The sequence below is a fragment of the Podarcis filfolensis genome, assembly GCF_964270895.1.
Source record: "Podarcis filfolensis genome assembly, chromosome: 17".
In the NCBI taxonomy this organism is placed as follows: domain Eukaryota; kingdom Metazoa; phylum Chordata; class Lepidosauria; order Squamata; family Lacertidae; genus Podarcis; species Podarcis filfolensis.
Genome location: NC_139621.1, coordinates 15,464,059 through 15,482,951, shown reverse-complemented (window position 1 = coordinate 15,482,951; position 18,893 = coordinate 15,464,059). Strand labels below are relative to the sequence as shown.

General features: G+C 41.3%; 1 protein-coding gene across 3 annotated transcripts in view; it reads left to right on the top strand.

Moving 5' to 3' along the window:
* Positions 1-18,893, top strand: part of CNTLN (centlein) — a 171,497-nt gene that overhangs the window by 100,094 nt on the left and 52,510 nt on the right. For all 3 annotated transcript variants that reach the window (XR_014542968.1, XM_083592879.1, XM_083592878.1), the window contains 5 exons: positions 1,464-1,555; positions 6,129-6,670; positions 10,307-10,478; positions 12,024-12,096; positions 13,743-13,960. Coding sequence is in view for 2 of the 3 variants with exons in the window: in XM_083592879.1 (XP_083449005.1) it covers positions 1,464-1,555; positions 6,129-6,670; positions 10,307-10,478; positions 12,024-12,096; positions 13,743-13,960 (1,097 nt within the window). In the remaining variant the exon portion in view is untranslated. The remainder of the gene's footprint in view (positions 1-1,463; positions 1,556-6,128; positions 6,671-10,306; positions 10,479-12,023; positions 12,097-13,742; positions 13,961-18,893) is intronic.

Here is an 18,893-nt window from a genome sequence, read left to right as displayed (position 1 = left end):
GGCTGTCACATGGAAGAAGGAGCAAGCTTGTTTTCTCCTGCTCTGGAGGGTAGGACTCGAACCAATGGCTTCAAGTTACAAGAAAGGAGATTCCGACTAAACATCAGGAAATACTTTTTGACAGTAAAAGCCATTTGACAGTGGAAAAGTCTCCCACGGGAGGTGGTGTACTCTCCTTCCTTGGAGGTTTATAAACAGAGGTTGGGTGGCCATCTGTCATGAATTCTTTAGCTGAGACTCCTGCATTTGCAGGGGGTTGGACTAGATGATTCTTGGGGTCTCTTCCAACTCTGCAATTCTATGATTTGGTCCTTTGGGCAAGCTAAGAAGAAGAAGAGTTTGGATTTGATATCCTGCTTTATCACTACCCTAAGGAGTCTCAAATCGGATAACAATCTCCTTTCCCTTCCTCCCCCACAACATACACTCTGTGAGGTGAGTGGGGTTGAGAGACTTCAGAGAAGTGTGACTAGCCCAAGGTCACCCAGCAGCTGCAGGTGGAGGAGCAGGGAATCGAACCTGGTTCACCAGATTACGAGTCCACTGCTCTTAACCACTACACCACACTGGCTAGTTGTGTGAGTGAGTTTCTGCCCATGTGGTCATGAATATATCCAGCACAAAGTGCAGAAAAGGCATTGGAATGATGCGGTGGAAATGTTTGGAACTGGGCCGCAGAATTGGCTTATCAGATGGAGCAGCGGGGCGTGTTTTCAAGGCGGGTTCCAGATTGCCTATTTGAAACACATGTTTTTACTTTTATAAACAGTGGTTAGTATGTGACAAAAAATAGGTTTTGAGTTTCCAACTTTGGGGCTAGAGCGAGGAGGAGGTACAGTCGGGGGATACCATCAAGCGTGTGGATGATCTTCAGAGTGGTGAATAGAATGATGGGTCACCAGTTGGTTGCTGGAGTTTCTAATTGCTATGAATCTCCAGCATTTCACTGGAATGGCATGTGCGACTTATCCTGTAAAGTGCTTGATCTTTCACCTTACAAGAAAGGGAGTTTAAAGTTCCGTCCACCCTAATTCTGTTTCTGTTTGCTTTGTTCGCCAATCACTCTGATCCTCCTGGCAGGGGATAAGACCCAGAGAACAAAACTGCTAGTGACTGTGTAGATAAAAAGACTTGTGAATTTGCCTTTTATGGCACAGAGGGAATAGTCTATAAAAGAATGAAGATGGGAATAAAAGTACAGCATCTTTAACCTGCACATCTATTGTACCTTTGAAAAGCTTGTACTGGGGGGAAAAACATGGTGATGCTACAAGGATTAATAATTATACAGCATAAGACTTTAAAAAAAGGTCACTCTTTTGAGGCTGACCAAATGGCTTGACAAGAAAATAGACCACATTATTCATAATTGGGAAGCCAATGAACCCATTTCCTTAAAATGCCTTGGTATTGTTTTACTAGGATATTAGGTGTCAAAATATATTATTTATTTCCTCTTCCAGAGCTGCTCTTTAGACTTGGTGAAGAGGATGGGGTCAAGAACAGTACTCCAAAGAAGAATGTGAAAGAAATACCAGCACAGACATTACTGAAGGTACCCTAATCTGTAAGATATTGAGTCCAGCAAGTTAAATCTCAATTTCAGTGTAAGGGATCATAAGTTAAAAGACAGAACTGATGAATGTAAGCCATGTGTTCTTTTTTTTAATTACCACCCATAATTCAAAATAACCCTAACTGCCAAAATTGTGTCAGAAATCAATGTTTGTGGAAAATATATATGTGTCTCTTGTAGAGGGAACGAAAATTTTTAAAATGTATTTAAAGAGACAGGGAAGATCTAGTTGTAAACGGAAGCATTTCTTTGTTTTATGAAGCTATAGTAAACATTTTGTGTGCCGCAGTTTGTTTTTGTATAGTACAACATGTGAATACTACACCCCAATGGCTTTTTATACTTGCAGAAAGGACAATTTCAAGACTCGGTTGTGTATGCATAAGTGTGTACGTTCACAGTGCAAAATAGTGCTATTTTTTAAAAAAACCAAACCCCGATGTAATTGGTTTTATGCCTATATGTGGTACCTCTAAGATGATGCCACTGGTTTGCTGATTCACAAATCATGTATGGGGGCAGAGGCACATTGGTATATTGCGTGAAGGAAACATGTGAAAAATAAATGAATGAAATCATCAAAGGCTTCCAAGAGCCCAATGTACCCCTCTGTATATAGGCTTCTCATTGGCCCAGCTTGGATGCTGCAGTAAACCATGGTTTAGTGCTGTGCACACACTGCAGTCATCCTCAAGTTCACTCTCCCCTGCTTTTGCACAGCTAGGACAGTGACTTTGTTTCCCTTAAATATGCCTTTTAATTCTGACCAAACTAGGGGTCATGTTTTACATTAACTTTGTAGTTTAAACAAGCCAGCTTTGTAACCCATGGCCGAAGTATTTTGAAACTGGTGATGGTTAGTGTAAAACACAATCCCTGTGTTGAACTCAACTACCACTGAACTGAAACTAAATTTTTCCAAAGTTATTCTCTGACTGCACAAGAGGATTGTAGCATCAACATAGCAGTGTGGTGTATATTACTTGGTTTACCGCCCACAGCGTGAGGGGAGGAAAGAGGGGAATTGTTGGGTGTCGGTTGTTGCTGCTCGTCTAAACTTTCAAATCAACATAGTTATGTCAGAGGCTCAAATCTTTTTGCTAAAAAACAAAGCCAACAATTAAAGGCTGTTTGATCTGTGATGATAACATTAGCGTATTTCTTATGAAACATGAAGAAATGACCACAATCGCTCTTAGAATATAGTGCTTTCTATTTGACAGTTTAATCTAGAATTTATCTGCACCTTGGTTGCTGCAGATCTTAATCCTTTTTAGATACCTGCCCCAGCAATCTGAAATACCACACCTGGTGTTATATTGAAGTAAATATTTCCAGCCTAAATTAACTGATGAAAGATGTATAGTGACGTAACCAGTTTTCAGCTCATGAAACCAAATTCTTGGGGGACAACTGCACTCTTATGCCTTTAACAGATGCATGGCAGGCGGAAATTAAGCAGGTCAAGCCTTTGCTAGTAGGGCAGTAGAATTATGGGAACAGCTTGACCCACCAACATTCTGTCTTCTTAGTTGTTTGTGACCCATTTGGGGGCCATTCACCCCATCCACACGTGCACACAAGTTGGATATGACACAAATCATATGCAAATTTTATGCAAACTTACCCCCCCCTTTTTTGCTAGTGGGTGGAGGGCCTAATTCATATACAATGTACTGGCCCGAGAAAACCATGTTGGCAGCCCTTGAGGAACAAACTATTTGGATGAGGTGCAAGAAATGGGAAGGCCTGGGATAAAGGGAGTGAAATGTTGCTGTTTCTTCCTGAGCCTCCACATCTCTAGAACTGATATTAAGTAGTTCATTTTGTTAACAGCTGCTCACTTAGGAGGCTGTGCTTTACCATATGTTTGCTCCAAAAATATATTTAAAAGTGTCTTTCCGCTTTTCCATCCCCATTTCTTGAGCTGCTTAAACTGAAGTTTTAACAGTATGCTTGAACTGAATAGGCGAGACCTTGTGACTTAATATCAGGATAGCTATGTCCATTTATCTTATATTTGTGAATTAGCTTGTAGGAAGTACAGTAATTTACAGCAGATGATGTGATTGCATATACTTCTAACACTTGCCATATGGTCAGGTAATGAAGGCTGTCATCTCGTTATTACTGAATGACAAACATCATGTTAAAATAATAACACAGAACAGGAAATGCTCACATTCATTTATCTTAAGGTAGAGTGAGTAATTGAAATAATTTGAGCGATACAGTAGAGGATGTCACACCAATCACCTGTGTTTCGGAGTAATTTTGTTTGCCAGGTACACTCTAAATTCCATCTCTGTGGATTAAAGGTGTTATCATGAGACCTTAGGGTATAAACCTTGAAGACATTCATTGTTTCCTTTCAACTATTGTAAATGATCTAGTCCTGCACCAAATAAAGAAGAATCTGTTTTACAAAACTAAAAGGCGGCAAGCATCTTACATAGGAGGGCTTTATGATGGAGGCTAATTTGACGTAAATTATTATCAGCCAGGCTTCAGCTCTGGCACTAACTCCATAGTGTATGTACTACCCAGATATACAGGGTGGTGTTTCATTGCTATTTGCTGCAATTGTAGCTGGCTTATGGTGGGAAGTAACTAGAGCTGAGAGCTGTAGCAATTCCTTCTGGAACATCATCCAACTATTTTCAGTAATAAATGACAGTACTCCAACTGGACTTAGGCAGAGTGCCACTTCTTTTAGCCTCAAAAGCGCTGACAATTGGTCAGAGTAACATCCCTGAGTTCCACTTCAATCTTGATTTTAATTGAAACCAGAATTGTATCAATACACACCACCTATGCAAGTTTAAATGCTCTGACGATAACAGTATTCACTTGGCTCGTGCACCAAAATGACAAATTTGATGGTGAGGTTTATTCATTCAAGCAATATCCTGGCAGAATCACTAACCATTTTGTCTGCTCTGTATTGCTAAAAAATAATAATGAAGGATTTAATAGGCCAAGGTTGCCCTGCATTGGTCTGCTATGACCATGCAAAAGTATCATTTTCATTACAGTTGTGACCCCAGCCTCACTCATCTTTACTCCAGACTTCCCCATGTTCACCCAAAAGGTATTTTTTTGGGGGGTGGGGTGGGAACCTGTCAATGCATTTCACGGAATGTTCTTACACTCTTCCCTGTGCAGTTAAGATTCCTGATAAGTGACGGGCAGTAACCACTGTCATCGTCAGAAGGGCAGGGGTGGAGAACGCAGGACCACCACACTACTGATGTGAATAATGGCTTGGGGTGGGCAGCTGTTGCCATCCCATCGCGGCAGGCTCCATCCTCTGGGGAGCAATACTAGGCTAGGCACCCAGCATTTGGGGAAATCCTCTGGCTGGCCATTTGGATTGGTGGGCTTTCCCACCACCCCAAGATTTGAATTCCAGCCAATCTGGGCTCGCTGGGTGGGCAGGGCTTGGGAGAGGACTGTAGTGGTGCAGGCTTGACTGCAGTCCGCACCCAGCCTTTAAAAGTTGGTCACATTCAACCCCAGGGACCACGGTTGGCTGAAGAACATTCAGATAAAAGATATGAATGAAGCTGTTAAGTTTATAAGCATCAAAATAACTGAAATTATAAATATTATTTCTTGAGACAGTGTAGCTCAGTCTGAATTTAATGTGCAGAATTTATGTTAAAGTTTAATAATGTCTGATATCTGGGATAACTTTTGGACACACGGCTCTCAAGGTTGTGTATAAAGCAGACATGAAAGCAATTTTAAAAAGAAGAAATATAACTAAGAAAACAAAAATTGAATGTTGAGCAATTACACCTCAACAAGACTAAAGAGGCTATTATAAAAAACCAGAAGAAAAATCTCTTTACTGTCAGCCAGAAGCTGAGCAATGAAAGAGTTAATCTAATCTCCCTGGGGAGGGAGTTCCATAATCAAGGGGGTGGCCCAGAAAACCCATCCCACGTTCCTGTCTACTGTTAGTCTATATGCAATCCATTACAGTGTCCAGGCAATATATTGCTTCTATGGGCCGAGGTCTCTTCAGCCCCCCCAATAAAATATTTGAGGGCACACTCCCAAAGCTGATGGACGTTGCCATTCAAATGGTGTGTGTGCATGCTGCGTCTTGTGATTATGCGGGGCGGGCTTACCTGCCCCTCTCCCATATTTTATTCAAGTTGGCACCCCTGACTGCAATTCCGTTCCCACTTACCTGGGAGTATGCCCCACTGAACTCAATGGGACTTCCATCTGAGCAGACGTGTATAAGATTGTGCTGAAAGTCTCTGACTATATTTAGACTTCTGTGTCACTTTGTTGGGAATGTTAACTTCCTTTTACCATCTGCCCTTTGTTTAACAGATGTATTATTGCAGTTCAAATGCATTCATCTGCACTACCTTGGAATTATTTTTCGATTAGGTACTTTAAATAGCTTTTGCCCTTGCATTGGATGCAATTTTGTTTTCATAGAGAGTATATAGGACATTAAGACATAATTGCTAGACTGACTGCTGTCTGAAAGGTTAAAACTGAATTTTTTTATTTTTTTTGCTGTTGTATTCAGGTTTTGGAACTGGAAAGGAGGCTAAAGAGTTTCGAGAGAGAATCAAGGAGATTGAAGGAAATCAACAAAGAGTTAACGAAAGGTAACAGTGATCTGAAAGCATTGCTCAAACAGCAGAAGGAAGAAGCAGAGGCCAGGGAGAAGGAGCTGGAGATGCTACTGAAACAAATCAAAGAAGTCCAGCAGGACAAAGCAGACCTGCTGCTACTGATAGATGGGCTAGAGAGAGAGGTTGCCTCTCTGAAGAGGCAATTGGCAGAAGCAAACTCGCTGAGAGATGAAAACAAGGATCTACTGAGTCAAGTGAGGCAATTGCAGAGTTCGCTGGACAGAGCAAGGACAGTGCCTTCCATGGCCAATGCGGAGGCATCCTGCAGGCAATGTCTGTGTAAGAGTAGAACTGCCAAAGTTAAGTTGAAAACAGGGAAGAAGAAAGGCTTAGTGGGATATCACCAGTCTCTTCTCAATCAGTCCATCAAGGTTATGAGCGGTGTATTTGAGAACTTCAATAAGGACGGCTGGGAGGATGTGAGTGAAAGCAGGTACGGCTCTCATTAACTTCGCTCTGTAGAGGGGACACTGTGCATATGTAAAGTACTAGCAAATAGAGATTGAATTTTAACTACTGTCGATTTGGTATTCAGAAAAAATACTGTCAGAGCCTTTGAAATATCTTGGGAGGTCTTGTTCTGAGTTTATTGACTGAAATTTGCATGCAAAATTAGCCACAACTGCACGAGTATTTGAGTAGGTGCCAGGAAACCCAAAAGAAGGTGATGCTTGATTTCTTCCAGTGATGCTATTTTCATGCAGTCATGAGGCTTGAAATTGACAGTTTGGCAGGTTGATTTAATTTGCTGGCCCTTTGCATATTCACCACTGACAGCTAAGGATTCCCAGGCAAGCCTTGCGAAGTCGGTTTAGTTATCTTGTGACATGCCGACCCGGGAGTAGAAACATTTTCTCCCCTTAATTTAGTTAGATAAATTTTGAATGACCCATTTCAGCTTGCAACCAGATGTCTACAAGCTGTTTAACGTCCTTTAAATTAAGGATCATCCACACTAATTATTTCATGTATGTTTTATGTGCAGTCATTGTACTAACTTTAATTGAATGATGGTTGAAAAATCAGTTGTGTAAAGGTAAGTATAACTGCATAGGTGCTTAGAAACAGTCCTTAGCAAATGCTATTTGAAGCCAGTTCAGGATGTTTCCATAGGTTGTAAGAGGCCAATGGGTGCAAAGTTCCTCAGCTTCCCACTTGATTTGATTTCATACATGTAATGTGCGTCATCCAACTTTCAGAACTTGCCATTTGCACATGAGAATAATGCCTTGAATATTTCCCAGTATTCCCGAAAGGGGTTAGCTCATGTTCATTTGTGTGGGTTTTGTGTGTGTGGCTTTTTTTTAATCTTATGAATGTTGTAAAATCAAATAAATTTATCACACCCCTTTTCATGTTCAACCTGAATTGTATAGGACATTTGTAAATCTGCAGTTATGGAAAGTTGGTTTTGGACAGTTATTTGTATTCATCAAATGAACCAAATGTGTGCAGAATAAGTCTGCAATAAGAAACATCCGTTTTAAAAATGGGTACAACAGAGGATCTTCCAGGTCATGTGATGCTTGTCTTAACCAATAATAATTGAAGATCCTTTGTAACAATTTGCACATTATCTTTATAAGATGTTTAAGAGTTTAGATGTGGGTGGGGAACCCACGGCCCGCCAGAAGTTATTGGACTCTAGTTCCCGTCAGTCCCAGCCACCATTGCCAATGCTTAAGGATGATGGGAGTTAGAGTCTAGCAATATATGGAGGACTACAGGTTCCTCATCCATGGTTTCGATCAGACCTTGACTTTAATTTGAAATCTGGATAATATATAAATTTTGTAGCTTTCACATTCCTTCCACGACAGGAGGAGTGGTCATTTTCAACTTCTGCTACTAAAGGTGGCAATATCACAGAAACATAACACTGTTTGGTAGCAAGTAGTTTTGGCCATGATGGAAACATTGGATATTTTGGAGGTTTCTTTTTATCTCAAGTATTTGATCATGTGTGTGTGTGTATGTATTTGTGTATATAATGTTAAGGGCTTAGGAAGCTGTCATGGGTTGAGTTAGGTCATCCGTGTTGACTTATACCAGTTTCCCCACCCTGATCTCATCTTGTTGTTTGGGATTACAGTTCACATCAGCCTCAGTCTGCCTGATGAGTGGTCAGGGACAATGTGTTTTGTAGTCCAAAGCACCAACAATCTGAATCTGCTTTATTCAGATATGCGAAATCAGCGCTCTCAGGATACAAAATAAACATACTAGGCACATGTATTCTTAGAGGCAATCAGATGAAGCTTAATTCAGTTTTAAAAGTTTGAGATTAAATTCTCCCTTGCCATCACTGAAGGCTTTCAGTTGGCATAATAATAATAATAATAATAGTAATAATAATAATAATAATAATAATAATTTTTATTTATATCCCGCCCTCCCCAGCCGAAGCTGGGCTCAGGGCAGCTAACAACAATCAAAATAATCCAACATTCTAAAACAATTTTTTTCCCCCCTTCCAGTAGCACCTTAAAGACCAACTAAGTTAGTTCTTGGTATGAGCTTTCGTGTGCATGCACACTTCTTCATACCAAGAACTAACTTAGTTGGTCTTTAAGGTGCTACTGGAAGGGGAAAAAAAAAATTGTTTTGACTATGGCAGACCAACACGGCTACCTATCTGCAACATTCTAAAAACATTCATTATAAAATTAATTAAAATCAAATTAAAATCAAATTGATGGCAACCATTAAGCAAAATTCAGTGCAGATTGCCAGAGGAGGGGGGTCAGGCTGCGCCCTGACCAAAGGCCTGGTGGAACAGCTCTGTCTTGCAGGCCCTGCGGAAAGATGTCAGGTCCCGCAGGGCCCTAGTCTCTTGTGACAGAGCGTTCCACCAGATTGGAGCCGCGGCCGAGAAAGCCCTGGCTCTAGTTGAGGCCAGCCTAACCTCTCTGTGGCCTGGGATCTTCAGGATGTTTTTATTTGCAGACCGTAAATTTCTCTGTGGGACATACCAGGAGAGGCGGTCCCGTAGGTACGAGGGTCCTAGGCCGTATAGGGCTTTAAAGGTTAAAACCAGCACCTTAAACCTGATCCTGTACTCCACCGGGAGCCACCGGCATATTCTTTAAGTCACCTCAAAGTAAGCTGGGCATCGTTGCTTTTCATATTTATCAATGATCCTATGCCCTTTATATGGTTACCATTAGGTTCTTTCTGAATTCTGGGGGAAAGTTCTCCCACAGGTTTGGGGACAAGCAAGGCCACATGTGGCCTATGCAGAAATGTCACACCTATGCCAGTGAAAATATAATGTCTGAACTATGCATAACCCTGTCTAGAGGAGAGAATTAATGGCTTCTCAGAATTTTCCCAATACACATATTTCCTTAAAGAAAAACAGAACAATTATTCTATTCTGGATCTTTAGATACAGTTGCAACATCCAAGGGTCAAGTGATAAGTGGTCCCCAGAGTCTTGGACAACTAATGCAAGGAATCAGAGCAGTTGTTGGGATTTCTTGCTGCTGTTTCCTTTCTCCATTCCCTTTCCTTAAGCAGGAAGCGTCCATTACATTTTAAAAGGGATCAAAATAAAGATGATGAAACTACATTCTTATAGTCAGTACTTCATATAACTTATTTCTCTAAATTTCAGGATATGGGGTGAAGGTTTGGAGGACTAAGGTCCCCTGAGAGTCTTCTGCTGGTTCCCTCACTGCAAGAAGTGAAGTCACAGGGAGCCAGGCAGAGGGCCTTCTCGGTAGTGGTGCCCTCCCTTTGGAAAACCCTCCCTTCAGATGTCAAGCAAATAAAGAATTACGCAACTTTTAGAGGACATCTGAAGGCAACCCTTTATCAGGAGGTTTTTAATGCTTGATGTTTTATGTTTTTAGATATGCTGTAAGCTGCCCAGAGTGGCTGGGGAAACCTGGCCTGATGTGTGGGGTGTTAATAATAATAATAATAATAATAATAATAATAATAGCACTTAAGTTTGTGTGTTTGTTTTTTCTAGATCATTATGTGGTTGCCTTATTTTCTGCTTTATTGGATAATTGGAGATCATTAAACCCCAATGTTCTAATGTTTCCAAATCTGGTCTTCATAGTGACTCTGAAATACCAGTTTCCGAGAATCTGGGGACAATAACTGCAAAAAGAGCACAGCATACACCACTGACAGACAAAAATGACCAACAGGAACAAAATAAGGTGGAAGATAATTGCATGCCTCCAAACAGTGTGCATTTAGAAGGCCCAAGCAAAATATGCTACAAAAAGGTAAAAATGGACTTGAGCACATTTAACCATGCTGCTCTTCAATGTATGTGACAAATATTTAATGGTGATCAAATGCATTTCTCTTGTACATCGTGGTTCCTCTTAAGATATGTTAACAGATTGGCAGGGGATCAAACTATGAGGAAGTGGCAACATCACAAGTCTGATAAGGCATGAACAAGCTGGCTAAACAGCCACTCTGTTATCAAATATTGTTAGTGTTGTATGACGTTGCACTGGTGCAGCAGCTGAAAATCACATCCTAAGCATTTATTTACCTCTGCAACAGATCTTGCAACTAGTCACAAGTATAGTAGTCCTGTATGAAACCTGTGCTGTGTGGCAACTATTTCTTTAAAGTCACTCACAACATGGATCTCTTTGTTTTCACAGTGTCACTGCAAATCCTGTTTGCATCTGTTTAGCTACCAGGTGTTCCTGCTTGGCTCATCAGGCAGTGCACCCTTCACACCATTATTTGTTGTCCAAAGAGAGCTTAGTTTATATGAACCCTGATATACAGCTGTTAAATGCTGTTCTAGTAGGAGCCATGGTTGATCTGGATGAGATTTGCATTGGCATTTCAGATATGTGTTCCACAGAGAACTTTTTGTTTGGTATCTCACAATGTTTCTTAGCATAATAAAGTGTGTTTGGGAAGATGCCTTGATCTGCATTAAGGTATATTTTGATGGTCTATCCGAGTGATTGTCCGGGTGAATTCCCAAAGTTTGTTCTCCTCCACAGAGCAGCCTTCCAGTTATGCAGGGTGTGATTGACCACTCCCCATAGTCTTACTGCTCTCACCTTATTAAGCAGCACATGCACAATCCCAATCTTTATGTATTCAGAGTTCAATAAATACGGAAAGTGCTTCACTTTCTACATTGTTGATTAGTCTCTTGTTGATTCACAAAGGGAAGGATAATCTGTACCTTTTTAAATAAAAATAGTTTTTATTAATTGTTTCCTTGTGTTACAAAACAAACAAATAAACAAGTAAAAGTGCATCTAGCACCTCCACTTTCATAGAGTCTATTTCATAGTTCATTCACATTTGGTATAAGACACTATTGTCATATTGTGCTGTTGGGGGAAAAGAGAGGGGAGAGAGAGAGAGAGAAGGAGCGAGGGAGGTAGGGGGATAATGATCTTTCGTCCTAGTGCATAGTGTTTGTGCAGGGTTTTCGTGTCAGCGTCACGAGGGTAGGTTATTTGTGTGCATATGTACATAGATAGATAGGCATTGCTAGAGATTAGAGAGTCCAGAATTTGGTTGGTTGCATTCAGTTTGTTACAGTGTGGTTTGATGGTATGGGTTGTTGTTGTTTTTTTTTCCACTAGGGCCAGATTATCCATATTGATTTGTATTATGTTGTGGGGGATAGGTAATTGTTTAGTTGTGCTGTATGTGTGATAAAGGGAAGCCACACCAGGGTGAAGGTGTCCTCCTTTGCTGATTTGTAGCTTTTTAAAATACCCAACTATCTCATGTATAGCCACATGCTCTACTATTTTGTACATGTTTCTTTTTGGTGACTCTAGCAAAAGAAAGAAACAGAAGTAGTTCCTTTCCACAGAAAGAAGATCTTGCATTCAGCTCTCATCCCAAGTAAAGGTAAAATTCTTATAAAGTAAAATTTATCATCCTATTATCATTGCACTCTAATATTTGTGTAGAGTGACTTTTAATGTAAACTAAGCCAGTTAAATATCACGTATGCATGTATTTTTCTCCTGTCCCTGGTATCTGAGGCCAATTTCTGTAACTTATTTCTGTTCATGAACATTAGCAGGGTTTTGAGCAGTAACAGAACAGTACAGACCACCTTATGTGGTCCATGCAGTACCAAACTGCTGCCCTTTACTTATTTACCAGAAGCCTAAATCACCCTAAATAAAAACAAATTGAGAACACACTGATAACTGGATGAGCAAATTCATGACTGCATTAGTGCTGAATTTTGTACAGTCTTATGACCTAATCCCAAGTATTTGGGAAAAGTATGGGTGGCGCTGTGGGTTAAACCACAGAGCCTAGGACTTGCCGATTAGAAGGTCGGCGGTTCGAATCCTCGTGATGGGGTGAGCTCCCGTTGTTTGGTCCCAGCTCCTGCCAACCTAGCAGTTTGAAAGCACGTCAAAGTGCAAGTAGATAAATAGGTACTGCTCTGGCGGGAAGATAAACGGCATTTCCGTGTACTGCTCTGGTTCGCCAGAAGGGGCTTAGTCCTGTTGGCCACATGACCCGGAAGCTGTACGCCGGCTCCCTCGGCCAATAAAGCGAGATGAGCGCCACAACCCCAGAGTCGGCCACGACTGGACCTAATGGTCAGGGGTCCTTTTACCTTTACCTATGGTATTCAGTTGAAGTAAGAAAGGTGTTGGAGATGGTCAAATTCTGGACAAATTCTTAACTGGGAGAGTGCAGTATTCTTCATGTCTGCCTTGTATCCTGAGGTGGGGGCGCACAGCCAGTACTCTCTGGAGTTGCGTTTGCAGGTCAAGAAGAATGACTCAGAGTTTAGGACCTCAGAGGGCATTTCCTTCAGCACAGTCTGATCCAAAATCAAATGATAACGTCTGGCCTGCTCCGCCTGTTGTCTCTACTATGATAACCAATGTGCTTTCAAATTTGCAAAGAGAGAAATTTGAAGACACACCCTCTTCACTTCTGATACGTTACTTTTAAATAGTCTTCTATCAGTCATGCGCACAGCATCTAGCATGCATTTAATGCCCACATAGTAGTAAGTAAAGGTAAAGGGACCCCTGACCATTAGGTCCAGTCATCTCGCTTTATTGGCCGAGGGAGCCGGCGTACAGCTTCCAAGTCATGTGGCTGGCATGACTAAGCCACTTCTGGCGAACCAGAGCAGCGCACGGAAACGCCGTTTACCTTCCCGCCGGAGTGGTACCTATTTATCTACTTGCACTTTGAAATGCTTTCAAACTGCTTGGTTGGCAAGAGCTGGGACCGAGCAACGGGAGCTCACTGTGTCACGGGGATTCGAACCACCGACCTTCTGATCGGCAAGTTCTAGGCTCTGTGGTTTAACCCACAGTGCCACCCGCGTCCCTCGACATAGTAGTACTGTATACTAAATCCTGCATTGTCTCAACTAGAAAAGTGGGCTTGATTAGGACTTGATTATAAAGAATGTTTAGTTGTGAGGCATTAAAGTGTGACGAGAGGATGACCATTTCATCAAAGGTCAATGGAAACCATCAAATTAATTGTTGATCTCTGTGACCAATATTTAGTAAACAGAGAGAAGAGAAGTATCGTGGGTCAGAAACCTGGCTGTGCCATTTCACTCAGGGGACGGATTACATCCTTACAGCAGCAGTTAGCCATTCTTCAGAATTCGAAAAAGACAGCCATGTCATCTCTCAAAACGTCCAGGGAAACAAATAAAAAATTAACATCCCAGCTGCATCTTGTTGAACAAAGACTTCAGGCCAGCAAGCAAACTATTCAGGTAATGGTGCACTGTAGTTTCGACATGCAAGAAAACCAAAGTTTGGTGGCCAAATTAATCACATACATCTGTTTACCTGTCTATCTGAATTCAGAGATACCTGTGGGTGCATGACACTGGTATTGTGAAATCCACAAAGGTACATTATACTTCTGAATGTGGAGATTCCATTTAGCTATCCATGCCAAGCGTCAAAAAAATACAAACACCTACCTGTCACTTATTTGTCTTGTGGTAAAGGAATACAGGTAGTGCTCATATTGGCATATTCCTCCTGAGCGATCTTCTGATGGTAAGTTAATTGAAAGCCATAAATAATGTACTTAACTGCAAAAGACTGTGTTGGACTGGCATGTGATCAAAGCCTAGAAATTCTCCTTGCCTACTTAGGGTTGCTGAGGACAGGTAGAACTAGATTTTGGCAAAGGTGTTTTCAGATTTCTTCATCCTTTCTCATCCCCTAGGTGTCCAGAGTTTTTGAAAGGTAACTTTTGAGAAAATATGGAAACTAAACCACATGTAAAAATAGTCACACACATTTTTTCCTTGCTGCCTTTACTAACAAACACACTAGATGCAGGTTACAGAAAAAGTAATTCTCTCCAAGCCAAAAAAGAGAGAGATAAAACTGTTGCAGAAAGTTGGGCAAAATATCTATACAAGTTATGTGCCAAATCTCAGCATCCAATTTTAATTTTCTGATTTCAACCAGTTATGCTTAACGTGCTCCATTAGTGCTACCAAAGGAGAAATCACTTTAAGAAGAGGTTTCGGCTACCTTCCAGTGAAAATTAAGAAGGTAAAACATCGTTGTAGTCACTGCAGGAACATATGCATTTTAGAGGTAGCTTTGGGTTTCAAAAGACCAAGTGATAGAAAAAACACATTTTTAGTACTGCCTATGATCAAGAAATTGGCTGGTTAGCTTTCCCAAACAATCCATGAGCTGTAAATCAATGGGCAAACTTTAGTTATAGCTCATGAGTCTAGGTTCCGGTGATACACCAAGCCAAATCTTGGCTTGGATCAGCAAAAAAAGCTGCAAGCTTCTCTCCAAGATTGTGTGCATTGGTGCCAAGCCAAGGTTTGGCTTAGTGTGCTATGAGAACTAGGTCACTGAGTGGTAATGTCAGTATCTCCTGCTGCCCACTAAGTTACTACATGTGCTTTTTATGATGTGATGTTACACTTACAATTCACTCTGGAAATGTTGTAATAGATGTAGATGATCTTTGGCATCTATTGATTACAAAAGTTTGTGGACAACAGCAGATATTTTCTTATGCTATTATCCTTTAATGACATGCTGTCATGCTTACTGCCCACCCACGTAATATTTTAATGGATGTAGATGGTTTTTGGCATCTATAGGCTGCAAAGCAGGACAGGATGGAAGTGAAAATACAAGCCACTGGAATGATCTGGACGGGTTTAAAACTGTGGATGTTAGCAGCTGTAGGGAAAGTTGCTCTTAGCTCAAAAAACCCACCCCTGCTTATACATCATAAAAACGTGTTAATGTAACATTGTTTGTATACCTAATTCATGACCCTGGATCAAACGCAGTCCGGTACGTCAGCTTTTGTTAACATAGTATGCGTAGACAAGATAACCTTTTGACTGAATGAAACTGAAGAAAAAGGTATGTAAATCAACACAAACAGGTGTTCATTCAGTCAATACTTTATCATCATCCCCATGGACTCTGGTCGTATAAGATCAGCTCTAGATTTAAGATGTAAATGTTCCAGATGTTCATTTTCGAGACTGATTTTACAGTTCCTGCAACCCGAGGATTGGCTGGCGTCTGTTTCCTGGATGGCTAGATTCATACTCCCTCCCTCCCTCCATCCTTCCCCTCCCCACACACAGTGCATGTTTGTAACTATCTCATAATATGTATGTTGGATTTAATATTTTCTCTTAGTTACATGAATTATCTGTAGAATTCCAGAGCCCATATTGTGTTATCTTTGCAATGAAAACCTTGCCCCCCATATTTTCCAGCAAAATTACCACAGGGTGACTGCGCATTTGGGATTTGGTATACAGTTTCCGAGACTCATCCTAAGTACTGAAACAAGACATTCTGTTTGTGAGTAAAGTAGTTAGGCTTTCCACTCAGTGTGTAGAAATCACAGCTGGAGTTGTTACTTAATGTGGAAGTGATGGGATCTGATCTTTCAGGAGTTCCTTAGAAAAATGTCATGGAAGAATTATTGGCAAAATTCAGGGAAACTCTTTTTAAAAGCTTGTTTTTTCCCTTACACCCCCTGTGTCTAATGGCAGTGCTGGAATTTCCATCACCAGATGTCTTCTCAGATTAAGACATCCTCTGCTGTACGTACTAGGGTAATGACAATTATACATGGCTAAGATATAACATTAGCATAGCAAAAACTCATAGAGGCGCAAGGGAAGCAAGATACAATGCAAAACTGCCATACTGTAATTTAAGTCAGTAATCATTGCCTTTTAAATGTAGCGACCCAATTACAAAGCCCCCCCACGACAAAGTTACCCAGAATCCTTTGCTCCCATTCCCATAGTGCTACAGAAGTGGCTCCACAGGAGTAATCGGATTGTTTTATGGGTTGCCTTTGACATCTGAAAAGGACTGAGTAGCTGAGCAAACCCTTCTCATCTGAAGAGGCCAGGCTTTTAAAAAAGGGAACAGACTTGCAACCTGCCAGGCAACTGTTTGCAGCTCCTTTGGGCAGCAGTACACAAAGGCTGTGAAGCAGCTCCTCTTCCAGATGTGTAACTGTTGTTTCTCCTTCAAGCCTCTGCTTGGGATTGCTGTGCTTCAGCCTAAAGAATTCCTCCAGTAGCATTTCAAAAACGACTGCAGGCGTTTCTTAAGGAGTTCCAGTGATGCTAGTAATTTGTAAAAGAAAATCTTTGTTGTTCAGTGCTTTCTGTGTTTTGCACTGAAAAGCTCCTTAGCATTTCAGAGCTCTGTTGGCTTAAGGGAGGTAACTTTTGCTTTAACTTGGTACATCTTTAGAAGAGACTGAGTTACTTGTATCATTGTCAAACACTTAAATTGAATTCACAAAAGCAAAAGCCCTGCCATCAATTCCATTCTAGTCATTCCTTTTCTCTCTGCTCTCTCAGCTATATCTCACAGAAAACCCAGTTTCACAACTCAATCTCATTCACTGCCTCTCCCCTGGCTGGACCCTAAGCCCTTTTTTCGTGTGCCTCCTCCATGAGAGGTCCAGAGGATGGCAACAAGAGAACGGACCTTTTCTGCAGTGGCTCCCCATTTGTGGAATGCTCTTCCCAGTGAGACTCGCCTGGTGCCTTCATTATACACCTATAGTTGCCAGGCAAAAATGTTCCTCTTTAACCAGGTCTTGGTTGATTGACATACAGTGCCCTTTTAAAATGTGTATGGGGGGGATTATTGGGTTGTTCTTGTTTTTATTTTTATTATGTGTATTTTATATTGCACTTTTATGTTGAGAACTGACCTGAGACCTGTGGGTATAGAGCAGTATACAAATTTAATAAATAAGAACAATAATAATGTATACCAGTTCCTGTCATTCCATAACACCCTACAGCGGTTCTCAACCTGTGGGTCACCAGATGTTGTTGGGCTACAACTCCCATCATCCCTGAACTCTGCCTTGCTAGCTAGGGGTGATGGGAGTTGTAGTTCAACAACATCTGGGGACCCACAGGTTGAGAAAGGCTGCCCTAGTATCTATCACACAGGGTGAATGAAAAACAGAATCCAGGCAGAAACTATGCAGATTTAGGCCATGGGGCTGCACATGTTGAAGCTGATTTCTACACATACAGTTGTCTACAGTGTGGAAATTATTATTTTTTTGATCAAGGTCTGACCGATTTCCATGGGCGTGCAGGGATTCTTGTATCATTCCAGAAATTGGTACATGCTGGCTGGGGTTGATGGGAGTTGGAGCCTAACGATATCTGGAAGAGCACAGGTCTGGTAGAAGCCATCTGAAGCTGTTTGCCCCAAACGCTTTTGTTGTGTTCAGCACTCTCTGCTAATGTGGGTGGCATTGTGTTGGAGATGACCTTTAAAGCCCTCAATAGCCTCGGCCCTGTATACCTGAAGGAGTGTCTCCACCCCGTCATTTGGCCTGGAAACTGAGGTCCAGCTCCAAGGGCCTTCTGGTGGTTTCCATACAGGGAACCAGGCAGAGGGCCTTCTTCCTGGTGTCACCCTCCATGTGGAATGCCCTCCCATGAGACATCAAGGAGATAAGTAGCTATACAACCTTCAGAACATACCAGAAGGCAGCCCTCTATAGGGAAGTTGTTAATGTTTGATGTTTTTTTATGTTTTTTTATATGCTGGAAGCTGCCCAGAGTGGTTGGGGCGAGCCAGTCAGATGGCCAGGGTATAAATAATAAAATTATAATTATTGGATTGCTCTCTGGCTAGTGGGTGGGTGGTCCCATGGTGATCGGGTCTGGGTGACCTTTTTTGGGGTTCCATTTCAGCGTTATGATACTAATTAGTAACTCTTTTCATTTTGTGACATACATATTTTTTAAAGTACAAGGGCACGATACAGTAGGAGATTTTTCCTTTCCGTAGGTTTGTGTTTCCGCGATCAAACAAAATGCCTTTTATGTTCTACTGATCTCTAAAGCAGGATTGCTATTTAAAAAGTCTTCCATTATTAATGAACTTACATAGGCTGCATGTTGGAAATGCGGCTTATTCATAAATTACAGCAGCTGTTTGGCATGAATCAGACCTGTCTGAGTGCTTATATTCATTGTAATGCAAACTGAATGTTGATAGATGCTAGATGCTAAAAAGGTATAATGTGGCAAGGCAAGTGAATTATCCTCAAAGAGGGAGTGCTGGTATTCAAATACTGGTGCATAGCCTTCCTAGAAAACAAAGGCACATCCCTGTGGATTTCCTTGGCATAAAGTAAGGGGC